The 13372-nt window shown below is 33.2% G+C and overlaps 1 protein-coding gene across 1 annotated transcript; it reads right to left on the bottom strand.

Moving 5' to 3' along the window:
- Positions 1-4042: 4042 nt before the first annotated feature.
- LOC11443427 (chaperonin 60 subunit alpha 2, chloroplastic) lies at positions 4043-10854 on the bottom strand. Its single transcript, XM_039833434.1, has 10 exons — positions 10724-10854; positions 10508-10646; positions 9707-9828; positions 9395-9602; positions 9156-9301; positions 8724-9030; positions 7955-8205; positions 6439-6639; positions 4613-5295; positions 4043-4347 (listed from the first exon to the last, which is right to left on the bottom strand). Exons 1-9 carry the CDS (start codon positions 10799-10801, stop codon positions 5008-5010), a joined length of 1740 nt encoding a protein of 579 aa, XP_039689368.1. The 5' UTR covers positions 10802-10854; the 3' UTR covers positions 4043-4347; positions 4613-5007.
- Between the last annotated feature and the right edge of the window lie 2518 nt (positions 10855-13372).

Here is a 13372-nt window from a genome sequence, read left to right as displayed (position 1 = left end):
TAAGGCATTGTGATTAGGATTTTTAACTCTTTTTTGGTGATGGTTAGGGTTTGAACTCTGAACTTTGTATACATTATGCATTGTCCATAGTCCATATCAACTGAGTTAAGCTTACGAGGCATGTTAAAGTATCTCAATGACTTGAGTCTTTGAATTCTTTCCAAAACTAGTCATCAAGTTAGCAACAAGACATAAGACATTTTCTTTTTTCACTTCTCCAAACATAATTATATGTGGGATTTTCGCCAATTTATTTAACCAAAAGATGGTAATAATAATAATAACAACAATAAACAAGGGATTCAAACCCCGGACCCTGCATATATTACGCATTATCCATATCGACTAAGATAAACTTATGAGTACAAATTAAACAGAGCATTATAAGGCTAACATGTCGCATACGGGGATGTACACATATGATGATTAGTTGGTTATAGCAACGCATTCATGTTAGTTACATTTGTTATATTATCTAATTTAAAGTTTGATTGACACGTCATTATCTATACTATATATAAAGAAAACAATTTCTTCCAACATTTTGGGTTGGATTTTTCCTTCCAAAAATATCTTCAATTTTCAAGACAAATAACACATGTAACAAATAGATAATAATAAATTTAAATATTAAAATAAAAGTGAAACAAACACAAATGTATAATTTTTTCCTTTATCATTTAAAAAATGTAACAAACTAGATGAGTGTATATACACTTACTTTTTTATTATCCCAATTATACCGTTGAACATCAACTTTTTTTATAATAAATATTGTTATTGGTGTCATTAAAAAAAAATAAAAATTTAGATCATGATTAATCTGATTTGTTATAATTTAAAAGCAAAAAACATTTATATTGTTACTTTTAATCAAAATTAAAATTTCATAAAAAAAAACACCGTTAATAATTTTCAAACGTTAGCATAATAAAAAAACAAAAAGACGATAAAAAAAATAAATGACAATTTAACTCAATGTATAAAATTGAGAAATTTAAAATATAGAGGGATAAATTATAAAGAAAAATAAAAAATGAAAAAAAATTAAGGGACCAAAATTGTAGGTCGAGCATAACAAGCGGCCAAAAAATTATCCAACAATTTATAGCGCTCCAAGTATTTTAATGAGAACATATCTAAGAATGGATAGAATTAGAATTGTTAATCAAAGAATTAGAGTTAGATTATCTTACATGTGGTATTCCCCCTTTATTGAGAGTTTTTCACCTGATAATGTGATAGAATAATCAGATATGATCACTATTTTTTGTTTGTTGATGGTTTTTTTTTTCTTTGACATAACAATTTTTTAAAAGACAAATAAACAAATATTATAATTTAGTAAACTCGTTTAGATCTTCTGCTTAAAACTAATTTTCAGAGATCAGGTTTTAGATCTTCTGCTTAAAACTCATTTAGTGTTCTTTAATGGTTACATATATAGTTAGTCATTTATTATGATATTTTTTTTTTGGGCTTAAATGGTAATCCACTAAAAATAAACTCACACAATTGTGAGGTCTCGTGTTCGAACCCGGATCACGACGTCCGACCTTGCAATTTTGGTATTTGTCAGTTGATCTATGATTTCTAGACATTATGATACTTTTTTACTATTCATTATTTACGATTTTTTCTTTAAAAAAAACTATTTATGATTTTTCTTAGTAATTTGTTTAAGTTCCAACTATGTTTTGTAAAAAAAACTATGTTAAATCTGATAAGGTATATTTATAAAACATGCTGTATTAATTATGTGTTTATGAGATAGTTATAGTGATATGTCATGTAAGTGTAGTTCAATTGGTAGTTTCATGAATATTAAGCACGTTTTGAACTCTAAATTTTTCATTTCTCTCTATCCTTGTGAGTATAACCACTAAATGATCTGAAAAAAATAGTAGTTGTAACTTGTAACATTGAAGTGATAAACGATGTTGCATGCATGCATACATTTATGTATCCTTTGTGGGCAAAGTGCATACAATAATGCTTTGGTTTCTCAATTCTTAAACACATTAAAAATTTGTCTATTTTAAAGATGAATTTTCATTAAAACAAGCTTGTAATGGATTCTATGACCACACATTTAAGGGACCCCTAATTACTTACATCTCCAATATATACCAATTCATATGCTATACAATTAGGATGCCTAATAAAAGACTATATGATGTTGCATATACGTCAAAAATGCATCCCTCCATACCGACGAGGCCAATGATGGTTAAAAAAGTGATTACTGATTAATAACCACGCCACCGCATCCAGTGGCATTCACTGTACGAGGTATACATATATGGAGTAGAGTATTGGTGGGTCATTGTACTATTTAACTAAAAATATCTAACTAACAAATATACAAATTAACCAACTTTTTGTTTCATTATGCTCATATGTGACTGAATGCTACGGCAATATCTTGATAAGTAGTAAATGCCAAGGTGCAGTTGGTGAGGAACTAAAGCATTTGCAGAACAACAATAATGATGTAGGGTCACAAAACAGTGTATTTTTAACACATATGAATCATTTGGTCCTCCCTAGCTATAGTAAGTGCCTACGGGGAAGATATAGTGGCGATTAGTGTGAATGGAAATATTGATACTTTGAAGCCAAGTGCTGTATCTTTGAAGCATTTCTTTCTCTATTAACATACTTCACTTACACATTAAGCCACCATCATTTCATTTCATATTGTCAAGTTAATTAATAGTGTATATCTTTCTGTTGTTTGCAAGTATATACATCAAATGTTCACTTTTCCAAGTGTGAGTTGGGGTTTTAGAAGTTTAATATATTACCTTCCTTTATATTTTTATATGAAAAAATATTTGTGTGCGCTGATAACTCATTTAAAACTGTAAGAGGGATATAAATAAAGAGGGGAATCACCCCTCTCGTGTGATATGATGGTCCATTGAAATCTTTATCATTCATTGCAAAAGAGAGATAAAGAGATTTTAAAAAAATTAAAGTGAATTTCAAATGTGAAGATCAAGAAATATGAGGAAACATGAAAAGAAAAAATTGAGAGAATCTCTTCCCGTTGAATGACAGTTTGAGAATTATGAACGTACAAATATAAGGATTATTTTTATGTTGAATCCATTTTAGAAAAGTCATTACACTTGTAGATGAAAATAATAAGTTTAGACGTTAGATTAAATTAAACACTATCATATATCCTGTGAAAGTAGATTTTAATCAAATCTTAAGAGTGGATTTCAAATCACACTGTCATTATTACAAATTATTGGTTTGAAAGCATAGAATCAGAAAAATGATTTTACCAAAAGTTATCTTATCTTATTGTGATTAACCAAGACAACTCTGTAAAATAATTTGTTTACATCTCACAGGGTTGCAAAAATAAAATACTTATTTTTTATGGTACTGAATTTTACGAAGGTACTGATATCTTTAAGAATTAATTTTCAATATCAAGACATGCTCACATGCATTCTGTTAGTTCAAGTTTAAAAACCAGTTATTTATGTTTCAAGTGGTATTCATGAATAAAATATTAACCACTTACTGTTTGAAAATATATATAGTAGGGATTGGGAAACCTTCAACAAATAACTGTTTAAAAATATTTCAGTAAAAAGAAAGTTAGTGTTCATAAATAAATATTAAGAACTGACTTTTTACAAAACTTTCCCCCGATAAACAGTTTGGTCGGTAAAAAGAGATAAAAGTTTGTTCAGGTAAAGACTCTTGAATGGAAAAGGAAGGAAGTCAGTGTCTGGACTCTGAAAGCTTCAATACCTACTTGTTTTTATAGTAATATATTACTTGAAACGGTTTAAATTCTCCTTAATTGAACCACTAAAATAAAGAAAGGTAGCAGTTGATCAACCATAGCTAGCACGTAGCACATTACATTCTAACAAATTCAAGACCATAGCTAATTTATAACATAAATACAATTACGAGAGAAGCAAGCAATTATTCACACACAAAAAAGAAGCAATTAACGCATGTTGAAAATTGAAACTATATGCTGTCCTTGGACATATATAAATTGCTACTCATGTTGGGGCGAATGAGCCAGTGTCTCAATCAGAAATAAGATTAATTAACTAAAACGTGTTTCTGAAATGAGTATGTTTTTTTATGTAAAAATGATTAATTAAATAGAGGAGATTAGAAACAGTGGGGCTTGTTAGAGAGACATACGACATCATAAGTAAAGGAAGAAGCAGGTGCTGCTACTCAATTACTCTGCCAAACATTACAGTTTCTATAATCTGGAATAATATACTCTCCTTAACTGGAAAATGAAGACACAAGTCAGCGTAGTAGGAGAGCCTTCTTAAAGTAATATTGTTGCAAGTGTACCTACTCATCCAATAAAATGAAAGTACAGAAAATTGATTAATATTTCAAGACTTACAAGTCATCCAAATGGGCCAGATTAAAATTTTGACAAATCCATCACATGGTTTTGACAAAGCAAAAATTCCAAGTTGTGTGGTGAATTTAACATATTTGTACTTGACTTTTATAAATTTATCATTTAGATTTGATCAATTAGACCATGCATCTAAGAAAAAGATAACTTTTCCTGATTTTGAAGCAGAGTTTAGCAAAGAGTCAAAAATACCTATATAAGCATATGTCATGGCCTCGAGGAAAAGGATAGACCGGTGTGTGTGTAGACCAGCAACCATTGGGAGATGTTAAATCCTTCAATAGATTTCAATACCTCGAGATATTAGCGGCTGGCTTAGACAAAAAAGAGAGCAAATTCCATGACACTGACACACTTAAACATCCAAATTGGAGTTTATTATTGACAATATCAGATATAGGTTCCTAATTGTTCCTATGCTTTGTAATACATGGGTTTCATCATACCCCAAGAGTAAGAAACAGCAACCGTGACTTTTCCATTCGTAAGAGCATTCTTGTTGCTGCCCAAGTACTAATCAACCCAATGGACATTCATTATCAAATAAGTCCTACTCTGTTTTCAAAACTGTAATTGTTTTCTCTATTTTAGGGAGTTATACCAGGGACCAGGGGTACACGTGGCTTGGGTTTTTTTACTTTATCAACCAATATAGCTTGAGTAGTTAGAACCACGCCAGCAATGGAGACTGCACTTTGAAGAGCACATCTTGCAACTCGACTAGGATCTGCTACTCCAGCATTCAAAAGATCTTCATATGTGCCAGTCATGGCATTGTATCCGATTCTCCAGTCAAATGTTCTAGTCTTCTCGACAACAACATCTCCATCAACTCCAGCATTAGCTGCAATTGATTTAGCAGGTTCGACAAGTGCCTGCAATGATTCATGCACAACTGCTTACAGATATGCAAAAGTAGACAAGTTCATAAATAAATACCTTTCACAAAGTTAGTCTCAATCCTACAAGAAAAGGAGGGGAAAATAGCTGAGAAATTTCAAAACATTTTTACCAGAAACTAAAATTAATAAAATTTAAAAATAAATATCCTAACAAATATCTCAGCTCAATAAATGTTGATCATTTCTCTCTCCTAAGGGACAGGGTAATGCTATATGGTAACTCTAAGCAAACTAGAAAGATGCAAACGCGCAGGGTATGAATCATTGAAACTTGAGATAATTCTTCTATGCCAAACTGAATTTATATTCCAGGGTATGAATCAGTTGAATTTCGGATCAAATATCATTTGATGATACAAAAAGCGTGTGCGCACTCAAAGTGTGAATCTATTCTATCTAAGGAACTGAATCATATCAATCAATTAAAGAACAAATAAAATACAATCAACAAGAAGAATAAGGCTTATTCCCTAAAATAGCAAGGGGAGAATACTGCTAAAAGTAAAAACAGAAAAGACTGAACAACTGCAGATGGGTTGAGGAATGACAGATAATCCCCTACTCAAGCGTTAGTATTTTCATTTTGCATTATCATTGCAAATAAATATTCATAAAATCCAAACATATGTTCCAAAGAAATAGCAAAGTAAGATCCATTCAATGAAGTACAGTCAAAATGTAAGAAACCATGGTTAAAATCTTAAATACACACACTGTATAGCTCAAGCATATGTTTTAGAAAAGAGAATGTTCCACCATAAATAAATGAGGTATGATTTGCGAAGCAAATGTTTTTTCTTCAATTAGAATCAAACAATAATTTTTTTTTTTGAAGAAGGAATCAAACAACAATTTAAAAGAGAAAACTCAATGACCTCGCAAAATATGCAAATTTCACAAGTCAAAACTCTCCCAATTTTTTCATGGAAAGAAAAGGCAATATAATACATGGAAATAATCGTAGAAAATTCACTACAAGTTCAACTTCATAAAAGAAAAAATATTCAGACTCGGAGAGGTGAAATAGAGCTAGCAGACTGAAATTTGTTTTTTTTTTTAACAAAAGACTGAAATTTGTTTTTTTTTTTAACAAAAGACTGAAATTTGTATTCATACCTTCGCCACAATATCAGCACCAATTTGCTCATCTAGATCTTCCATGGAGTTCTTTATGGCAGGTATCAAGTCCAAAAGGTGGACATATGTGGCACCCCCTCCAGGAACAAGTCCCTCATTTATGGCAGCAAAAGTAGCATTCTTAGCATCCTCAATCCTCAGTTTTCTATCCTCAAGTTCTAGCTCAGTGTGTGCACCTACCTACGCAATTGGTAAATGCATCATGCAGTATCCAACACTAAACAAAAATAATAATTTGAAAGTAACTTTCTTCAAAAAAAAAAAAAATTTGAAAGTAACATATTCTGAGCAAAATTTAAGATGACAGACCATTGTTTCTTCACAACAATTTGCAATCGAGACATTTGAAAAGAAAAAAAAAAAATTAATTGAGAGCATTAACTATGTGAAAAGTTTTGTTCAAAAAAAACTATGTGAGAAGTTATGCCACAAAGCACTTAAATTTAGTAATCTATTTGCTTTTGGATATGCAAGTTAAAAGCTACCTGCATTCTCAACATATTTTTTTCACTTAAAAATTGAATCTTGGGTTGATGGGAAACAAAGAGGGAACAGCTTATGGGTCGTTTTCATAAGCCGTCTTGGGGAGTTTATTAAATAAAATAAGTTGACAACAACCTATTGTTATATCATAACTTATAATTTATATTCATAAGCTCTTTCAAGTACTTCACAAGTGCTTACTTCATAAGATACGTCCAAATAAGCTAATAAACACTTCCAAATTCCTCCATTATGAATGTAAAAAATAAATGGAATTGAGGAAGATCCTTCCAGTTCCATTTAATACAATGACTTGCTTATTTTAGAAAGAAAAAAAAACACAATGAGCTACTTGGTTTCATGCATAGCCTATACAAGAATCAAGGGATACATATCTAAATAACACTTGCTTTGTAGCATCCAACAAAGCCAATAGTGAACAAAGGCCAACAGTTAAGTAAAAAATAAATAATGCAATTTCTATTTTTACTATAACAGATGCCACAACAAAAGTTCTTTTGCACTAGATGGAGTTGGCAACGTAAATCAAACAATGCTAAGATGTCATACTATAAATCGTATTTAAATCAAAATCTTTCTAAATGATTTGACCTATAGTTGAGTTTTAGATTTTGCTAAATCTTCAAAAAATTCAAAAACCCTCACGCAAGAATGTTGCTAGTGTTAAGACAAAAAAAAAGCAAATGTTTTGCATGTGGGGCAAGATCTAGATTAAAATAATCTTTATTCTTTTACAAGACCCAATGTCATTGAACTCAGAACCCTACAACAATAGATAAGAAAGAAACTAGAACGAGCTTATTTGTGATCTTAGTCATTTGACTAGCAATGGGACATCCTTCTTCGGTCCTTGGTTGAATTAATAAAATCTCAGAGTTATGATCCTTAAATAGAGTAAGAAATACTGAAGAAGCAGTAGATAAGTAAAGGGTCAAGGTGATCAGAATAAGGACAGCCCATGATGGCAGGACATGTCTGTTGAATAAGATACCTTTATAACAGCTATACCGCCAGTGAGTTTCGCAATTCTCTCTGAGAGCTTTCTCGAATGGTTTGCATTGTCTGTTTCAATAAGATCCTTCTTTATCTGTAAAATTCTAGCCTGAATTTCAGCCTTAGTGTTTGGATCAGCAAATATAGTTGTTGCATTGCTGGTTATTTTCACTTTCAGTGCAGAACCAAGCTGGTCTGATGTTGTACCTTCAAGTGTAAGACCCAAATCTCCACAGAGAAAATCCGCACCTATGATATTAAAGTCAACAGGGGGTCAAGCAAGCAAAGCTGAAAATGTGTTGATACTTGATCGTAAAAGATGCTAGCCATACGATTCATTGCAAGACGGGAACAAAGACATTTGAGGCAAAAATAAATCATAATTTCAATATACCCTCATACAGTTACACCCATATAAAACAACAAAATTCAACAGCACCCAATTATAAAACTTCTATTAACAGTCAACTGACGTACTGAAACAATCCGCTAGGTGGATTGCAATCTTGGCAACTAGAACTAGACAGTTAAAAAATGAGATAATGGATTTGCATTAACACCCAAGACAGCCATACTGTCCAACTAAAAATGTTAATGAAAACAAAAGGCAATGACATAGAAAAGCTTCTTATACTGCAAAAGAAGCAACTATTTGGAGCATACCATAGACTTTATTAAAATAATTCCAAAATAGAAAAATGCAAGCCTAGTATGAATGAAGCTGGCAGAGATAACGACCGAGTTAATCAAATGCAGTAGGAACTCACCCGTCATGAGCGCAATATCTTGTAACAATGCTTTCTTTCCATCTCCTAATCCTGGACATTTTACAGCTGCAACTCGTAGTAATCCTTGCATTTTGTTCACTATTAATGTTTCCAACACTTGTGCAGTAACGTCCTCCGCAATAATTAAGAGCGGAGCACTCAACTGCATAGCCTTTTCCAGCAAAGGAACTATTTCTCTGACGCTTGAAATCTTCTGATCCGTTACCAAAACTTTAGCATTGTCAAACTCTACAATGGATTTTTCCTGGTTGGTGATGAAGTGAGGAGACATGTAACCCCTATCAATCTGTACAGAAATAACAGACAACAGCTATAATAGGGAAAAACACAGGGACATGATCATTAAGATCTGGGAAAGAACAAACAGTTGTCATTGAGAACTATTATTGTAATTATTATCATCATCAATACCTTCATCCCTTCTTCAATTACCACAGAGGTTTCAGATGATCGGGATGACTCAATGGTGATTACCCCATCAAATCCAATCTTCTCTATAGCTTCAGCAATCAAATTACCAACATACTCGTCATTTCCAGCAGAAATCGAAGCTACAGCTGCACAAGGTGGGGAAGAAATATCTTCAACACATTTTCACAAAGAAACTGTACTTTGAAAAACTCAAACAAGCATTGGTGCATAATAAAGACCTTTGATATGATCCCTTCCTTCAACAGGAATACTTCTCTTCTTCAAGAACTTCACCAAATCTTTTACTGTCTTTTCCATTCCCTTCTTCAAAGAAATAGGATTTGCCCCAAAAGCAACTGCTGATAATCCAGATTTAATCATAGCGCGAGCCAAAATAATTGCAGTGCTGGTACCATCACCAGCCAAATCATTCATTTTACTTGCAACCTACAAGCAGGAAAAATAAAAAACATAAGCATGTCTAGTGTTATTTTATGTCTTGAAATTATCATCCATTTAATCTAAGGTAGAACCTAACAACCATGGTCGACCTCTTGAATTAGCATGGCACCAGCATTCTCAATTGCATCGGAAAGCTCTATGGATCGAGCAATTGTGACGCCGTCATTTATTACTTTAAGTTTTCCAGATTCAGAAAGAATAACATTCCGTCCTGCGTAATAAGAGATAAAATAAATGAGCACGAATAGTAAACAAACGTTGAACGAAAAATTGATCAAAGGGCCATACACTATAGGGATTCAATTGCAGGAATTTTACAACTCAAATATACAACTGTTATTTAGATAAACAACTTAACAAGTGCTTTTAGCATAAATGGCTACGATAAAAGTGATATATGCTTTAAGTTGTTTTCATATAAGCTATCCCGGAGAGCTTGACGAAATAAGGTGAAAACAGTTTATGGACATGTTATAAGCTATTTCCGTAAATTCTCTTAAACAGCCTCACAAGTGGTTAGACAGTGAATAAGTTCAGATAACTCAATCCAAACATGTTGTAAGAGTCTTAGGGCCTGTTTGGATTGACTTATTTTAGCTTATCTACCGACAATTTGAAAGAACTTATAAACATATTCATAAGTTATTTGCAGCTTAGTTTTATAAGTTCTTCTCCAATATAGCTTATAGAAACAGCTTAAAGAAATAGCTTATACAGAAGCAGTTATAATTTGCAAAAAAAAAAAAAAAAAAAGTTGTTTATCCACACCTGGTAAGTGTTTGTTTGGATTAGGTTATCTTGTAACGAAAATTGAAAACATTAGTTGGAATAAAAGAAACCAAACAAAAAATGCAAGAAATCGAATAGAAGAAGAATTAGGAAGTGTTAACCTTTGGGTCCAACCGTAAGAGAGACTGCATCAGCGAGTTTATCAATCCCGACTTGTAAATTCTCCCTGCATTCCTTACCGAAGGATATCTTCTTTGGGCTTGCTCGCACCGCAAATTGTGGGTTTCTCCGACGAAAAGACTGAAACGGCGAATAGTCAGACCAAAAATGGATGGAGCGAAGTGAGAGTGGGAGAATTGCAGAGAAGAGAGACTTACTGAGAATGAAGAAATGAAATTGAATCGATTCGGAGGGAAGAAGAGAAGAGATGTGTGAGGATGAATTTGCGTATTCATCTCTCAAACTCCAAACTTGGATACCGCCAATCCTTTCCCGCAAAATATTCACACTGTCAGTGTCAGTCAAGGACTCAGCGTGTGAGAATGTATTTGTAATGGACTACGGTGGAAAATACAATTCGCCAAAGAGGAAAAAATCATCCATAAAAAAATGGAAATATTTGCGGTTTTTTTTTATTTGAATGACTTCTAAAAAATTTGATCCAATTTTATGCTGGTAATTAACAATTAGAAATGAAAATAATCGATCATGTTTAAAAAAATATGAAATAGTATAAAAAGTATAGTTTAAATTTAACTAATTAGTATTATTAAAAAATTAAAAACCAATGACTAAGAGATTAATGTGATGTATTATATAAAAAAAAGTATTCATATTTATACACGTAGAGCTGTCAAAACGGGCGGTCCGGCCCGTTTAGGCCCGGCCCGAACGGGCAACGGACTTTTGAGGGCCGGGCTAAAAAGCCCGATTTAAATATGGGCCTGAAAAATAGAGCCCGAGCACGGCCCTATACGGGCTCCCGGGCTAACGCTGGCCCGTATTTTTTTTCCTTTTCCATTCTTTTACGTACTGAACATATAAAATAACATAAATATACCGGGCTAACGGGCCAGCCTGGGCCCGTATCTGTTTTTAGCAATATAAAGGATCTAAGGAACTGCAGCCAAAGCCACTCAAATTGTATAGTGAATGGACAAATTTCATATGCTAACAGTGAATTTTAAGAAAGTTATGCCTATGTGGATTTCTTGCAATTTGTGTAATCAAAAGCACATATTCTGAATTCACACAGCCAATATTAATTTTTTTTCAAACAATCCTAAATGGATTTGTGCTGTCATGAGGATTCTGCTACATAATTATGCAGGATAGATAGGTGCCAATGTGGTGGGAATGGATACAACTAGAGGTGAACATATGGGTGGGGAAATGTGGTATAAAGAGGCAACAATATGTAACCGTGTATTAGACCGTGGGTGAAGCACCAATGATTCTTTGTAATGTAGCATTATGTGCTACTCTCATATTTGGTGAGCATTATGTAAATAAACACAGCAAAATGTATAAATAAACACAGCAGCAGGATATCAGATTCTTTCACACCAAAAATTGGGCCGGATCCTAATATTGGGTTGGACAGTCCAGGTCCAGCAGACACCACACCAAAAATGACCCACTCTTAATTTTTTGCGGGCTGCCCGTGGCCCGAACGGGCTAGCCTTAACGGGTTCCGGGCTTTTTCGGGCCGGGCTAAAAAGCCCTGGAAAAATTCGGGCTGCAATTATTAGGCCCAAGCCCTATATTTTATTCGGGCTTTCGGGCCGGCCCGTTTTGACAGCTCTACACGTGATTCTGGTTTGGTTCAATTTACGATTTTATTTTAAATGAACTCCTTAGCCAAGACTATACTTTATAAATAAGCAATCATAAAAAAATATTGTCTTTTAGAATGTCTACCTATTTTTTTTAGATAAAATATTAATAGTTACGTTAGTTTTTTTTTATTAAACGCAACATTTCATCAGTCAACAGCTCTTAGCTTATCAACCAAACCACATCGTTTACAACACTCATATCCATTACTTGTATTATTGTATGTACAACGTTGAGTACCAATCCCTTACACTCCTTTTAAGGCAAGCCAGTCATTTTAGTTGTCATCACTAATTGTATCTACGTTATTTGATAGTGCAAAAATCAAAAGAGATTCAACAACAGAAACATCAATCATATTTTTGTTATCAACCTTATCGTCTCAACAACTTCACTTTAGGAAAATGTTACATAGACACATTTTAATTGCATACACCCTTGTACACTCTATGTATTAGAAAGAGAGAGGAGAAGAAGAAAGAGAAAGTGTACTTGTGCAGGGTCCATATGGCCACATGTCAGATTTTTGTATGGGTGTCAAGGGGTGTATTGCCACCTAAGAGTGTTTATGTATCATAACTCTTCACTTTATGGCAAGCATAATAAGTTTCGCTTCAAATCCTCCATTTTTGACTTTGTCATTTTGAAAGCGTTCAATAAAATTAAGCACCTCAATGGCCGATCGCTAAGGAAATCAATTTTTTTTTGACAAAAACAAAACAATATTCATTCATTCAAATCGATAGAGTACATCAGATACAAACATCGCTAAAAACGCAAAGGGTGAATCTGAGAACAAACTCACAGCACCCAAGTTAATAGCATACAACGACATAATGCCTACAAATAATATGATAAAACTTAAGTCACCGAAATACCCATGTTTCCGGATCTGCAACATTGACGTCCAAATCATTGATTGAATTTGTAATTGACTGATGTAGATCTTTTAATAGGAACTGAACAAACACCGCGACAAAACGCGAAATCAAACGCCGCACAAGACGACGAACAACACAACACCGCACTTAGACGACGAAATCACAAAAAACCAAAAAGGAAAAACTTGATAGATGTGAAAAACACTTACTTAGATTGAAAGAAAAGGGGAAAAAAGATGTAGAGGGGTGATTCTAGGTCAAAAAATGACCTAAAACCACCCCCTCTCAATGAACGAAGGAGAAAAAATT

This window comes from Medicago truncatula, chromosome 4 (genome assembly GCF_003473485.1).
Source record: "Medicago truncatula cultivar Jemalong A17 chromosome 4, MtrunA17r5.0-ANR, whole genome shotgun sequence".
Classification (NCBI taxonomy): Eukaryota; Viridiplantae; Streptophyta; class Magnoliopsida; order Fabales; family Fabaceae; genus Medicago; species Medicago truncatula.
The sequence above is the reverse complement of the archived record's forward strand: the minus strand, read 5'-3'. Positions and strand labels throughout refer to the sequence as shown.

Coding starts and splice junctions, on each gene's coding strand:
- LOC11443427 (XM_039833434.1), bottom strand. CDS start 10,801: ATGAATACGCAAATTCATCCTCACACATCTCTTCTCTTCTTCCCTCCG. Junction 8,206..8,723: donor AGATATTGCGCTCATGACGG/GTGAGTTCCTAC, acceptor TTAATATCATAG/GTGCGGATTTTCTCTGTGGA. Junction 6,640..7,954: donor GCGGTATAGCTGTTATAAAG/GTATCTTATTCA, acceptor CCAATTGCGTAG/GTAGGTGCACACACTGAGCT.